At 48.7% G+C, this 3,745-nt stretch overlaps 1 protein-coding gene across 1 annotated transcript; it reads right to left on the minus strand.

Moving 5' to 3' along the window:
• Positions 1–606: 606 nt before the first annotated feature.
• On the minus strand, positions 607–3,381 carry HNRNPA0 (heterogeneous nuclear ribonucleoprotein A0). Its single transcript, XM_059698458.1, has one exon. The coding sequence runs from the start codon at positions 3,072–3,074 to the stop codon at positions 2,169–2,171; it is 906 nt and encodes a 301-aa protein (XP_059554441.1). The 5' UTR covers positions 3,075–3,381; the 3' UTR covers positions 607–2,168.
• Between the last annotated feature and the right edge of the window lie 364 nt (positions 3,382–3,745).

A 3,745-nucleotide genomic window follows, 5' to 3' on the forward strand; every position in this document is an offset into this window, starting at 1 on the left:
AAGGTGGTCTATTCCCAGAAAAAAATAGACCTTCCACTAAAACTGAGTAGACAGTGACAATTATAACAAAAAATTTAAATGTATCATTCTCTGTACCCTACAGAACTCCAAAACATTGGACCAAAATACTAAATAAAGCCCACATGTAGGGTTTCACTAAAAGTGAAAAATAAAACAAATTTAAGGAAACTGTAGAATCATGAGAGCAAAAGACCTTGTGTTTACTCTATGTGCAAAATCATCTATCCCATTTGCCACAGAACGTACTTATTTGTACCAAGCATCAGCTACCCTTTGTCAAAGTGACAACTGAGCAGCCATAACCTAGCTTAGCAATCTTGACCTTTCTTCCCCTTGAGAGTAGAGCCCTGATAATTAAAGGGAAAAAATTTGGCAAGCATCTTAAAAAAAATAGTGACAAGAACTAAAAGAGAAAAGGGGTCAGATGTTAAAATATCCTTTTAAGTCCAATAATCTCCTTCAGAAAGCTTCTTAGCACAGCTTTAGACAGCAAGATTGAAGCCAAATATTTCCTAACATTAAATGTACTAGATTAACAGGTACTCTGAACCCACCCACCAGGTTATACATACTCTCACTCAATCGTGTAAAGAATTGAATTCTTTATTTGTTATATCCATAAACGTTGCTATTCTATATTTCTATCCAGGAAGGTAATTTTCTCCTATATCGTTGTGTTTTGTTTTTTTATAAACAACAACTTGAAATCTATCGCATGAAAGGGCTACAAATATACATTTGTTAACCAAGCAGAATACAGATATTTTGCTTTACAACTTGCACCTAAGATACCAGTACACGTAGCTGGTTCGTTTGTTGTCATAGCAATTTGGGGCCATTGCCCAAGCTATGCATAACAATTTACATTTTCAAATCTCAGGTAAAAAGGGCAATTGTGATATGGACTCATAACTACATTCCTGTAAAGCCCACCTTAGTTACAAGTAAATGTGTAACCAAGTCTGCACAGATTTTTGATGGCAAAACTTCTAAATCTGATGCAATTGTCCTAAACTCAAGTTTTTAAACGAATTGTTTTGCCCATATAATGCCATCCTGCCAGTAGATGGCGCTACAAACATTGGGAGAAGGATTTCCATGAGGGCAGCAGCTATAGGGAAAAAAACGTTTAAACCTGCTCTGAAAATACAAAAATGCATTTAGAGGGTAAAATATAACCCTTATTGTAACCATTCATTACAGACAAACCAATAAGAGGGATGAAACTAGGCCATCTGAAAATTTTTAAACAGTTTATATGAATGAAAACACATGCTTAACACAAAATATTTTAGAACTGCACAGTACATACTTTGAAGTAAATTCTCATAGAAAGTAGTAACCAATCATGTCAAGATGATAAGCAAACCCTTTAAGTACAAGAGATGGATGCACAGAAATTTTGAAAATTTTAAAAAGCCCCATCCACCATTTCAAAAGTTTTACCTGTAAAGGGATAAAATTCAACACGTCACTAGCAGGGCAACAGAAAAAAATAAAAACCACAGGACCTTTTAAAAGTTTGTCTAAGTACACATCAAAATTAAGAATTAACACGAAAACTTTTCAACTAATATCCCTTAAAACGGTACGGAATGGATCCTAGAAAAAAAAAATGTTAGACATGTACGGTCAAACACAATGATTTATTAAAAATAAAACGTAAAAATGATTTTTGTACATATGCTTCCAAATTTCAGGCATGGGATCCAAGTAGATTTCATAGAAAACGCTGTAGCCAGGTATCAAGTCCTTACAACAAAGTAAACTAACCCCCCACCCCAACCCCCACCCAGGTTTTGCTACAGAATCAGCAAGTTCACTCCCTCCCCCCCCCCCAAAAAAAAACACAAATTAAAACAAGACATTTTGCTAGTATAAAAACGACCAAGGTCCAAGTAATAATAAAAAAATAGAGTCCATCAATAACTAACACAAAAATGTGTATGTGGGGCAGAGTCCATCTTCAGAGGGAGAGACGAGAGGTGGCAGGCAAACAGGGCAATACCCCTAAGGGTAAGCAGCCTTAGAAGCGGCTCCCCCAAGGGCAAATGGGGAAGGCGGTGGGAGGGACAGGAACTCAGGAGTTGACCCCAGGGTTGTTGAAAACAGCTACCCCTAAAGTCAACCCAGACATTAACATTTTTTTAGAAGGAACTGCCTCCATAACCACCCCCACCGCCATAGCCACCTCTGTAAGGTCCACTGTTACTGCGACCGCCCCAGCTGCTGCCGCCGCCGCCGCCGCCGCCGCTCTTCATGGGCCCGTAGGAGGACTGGTGCTGGCTGTAGCTGCCGAAGCCGCCGAAGCCGTTACCGTAGTCGCTTCCCCCGTAGGACGAGCCGCCTCCGCCGCCTCCGTAGGCATTGTAGCCGCCGCCGCCGTAACCACCGTAGCTGTTGTAACCGCCGCCGCCGCCCTTCGACAGGCCGTTCTGGTCACGACCACCGCCGCGACCCCGGCCGCCCCGGCCGCCCCGGCCCGACCGGGAGCCGCCTCCGCCTCCACCCGAGTGGATATCCTCCTTGGGGACGGCCTTTTTCACCTCCACGCGATGGCCCTGGATCGGATGGAACTTGACCACTGCGGCCTTGTCCGCCGCGTCGTGATTCTGGAAATACACGAAGCCGAAGCCACGCTTCTTGCCGGACTGCTTGTCGGCAATAATCTCGGCTTTCTCTACGGTGCCGAACTGCGAGAAGTGCTCGATGAGGTCGCCTTCGGCCACGTCTCCTTTAAGGCCACCGACAAAGAGCTTCTTCACCTTGGCGTGGGCACCGGGCCGCGCCGAATCCTCCCGGGACACCGCCCGCTTCAGCTCCACCGTGTTGCCGTCTACGGCATGGGGAGAGGCGGCCATGGCGGCATCGGCCTCCTCCACGTTGGAGTAGGTCACGAAGCCGAAGCAACGGGAGCGCTTGGTCTGGGGGTTCACCACCACCACGCAGTCCGTCAGGGTCCCAAAGGCCTCAAAGTGGCCGCGCAGGCCCGACTCACTCGTCTGCACATTGAGGCCGCCGATGAACAGCTTACACAACTGGGAATTCTCCATCTCCAAGGCCCGGGCCTTCCCCCCGCCCTGCGAGCTCCGAGGTTTCGCCGTCGCCGTTATCGTTGGCTAAGGCCTCTTCACAGATCGGGCCCAGCCGTTGCTGGAGCCGCCACCGCCGACCACCGACGGGGAAGGGAAGGAGGGAAGGGGAGGGAAGGAGGAAAAAAGGAAGGGGGAGGGAAGGGGAGAGATGCCGGCTAGAGGGCGAGCCGAGGAGACTGGAAGACAACCAAGGCCGCAGCTACCGCCACCTCCGATCCCCTATCAAGGCACCACACAAAGAGGCCGCTGAACGCGCGCGCACCCTCCCGGAGACGTGCGTCACCAGCGACGTACGGCAGCCCAGGGCTACCCGCCAATCCCCGCCTTGTTCTCCTGAGTCCCGCCTACCGCGCCGCAGCGCCGCTCTTGATCACAGACTCCCCGCCCTCCGCGGTCTAATCAAGCTCACGGCCTGCTCCATTCCTGCCTTGCCTCTACCGTCCCGCTTTTACTCCCGAGCTCTCCAGTGTGCCCTGACGAGAGACTACCCCTGCACTCCCCGCACCTCCGCGATTCATTTGCCCCCAGCACCGCGGCTGTTCCCAGTGATTTTACCCCTCCCCTTGCCGTGTCCCCTCGCCCAACTCCGCAGTGGCGTTCGCGCCAGCCCCTTGAGAGACATGTCAATT

The sequence above is a fragment of the Myotis daubentonii genome, chromosome 5 (genome assembly GCF_963259705.1).
Source record: "Myotis daubentonii chromosome 5, mMyoDau2.1, whole genome shotgun sequence".
NCBI classification, from domain to species: Eukaryota; Metazoa; Chordata; class Mammalia; order Chiroptera; family Vespertilionidae; genus Myotis; species Myotis daubentonii.

What these genes read in the sequence shown, in the direction of transcription:
- HNRNPA0 (XM_059698458.1), bottom strand. Translation starts at nt 3,074, where the DNA reads ATGGAGAATTCCCAGTTGTGTAAGCTGTTCATCGGCGGCCTCAATGTG.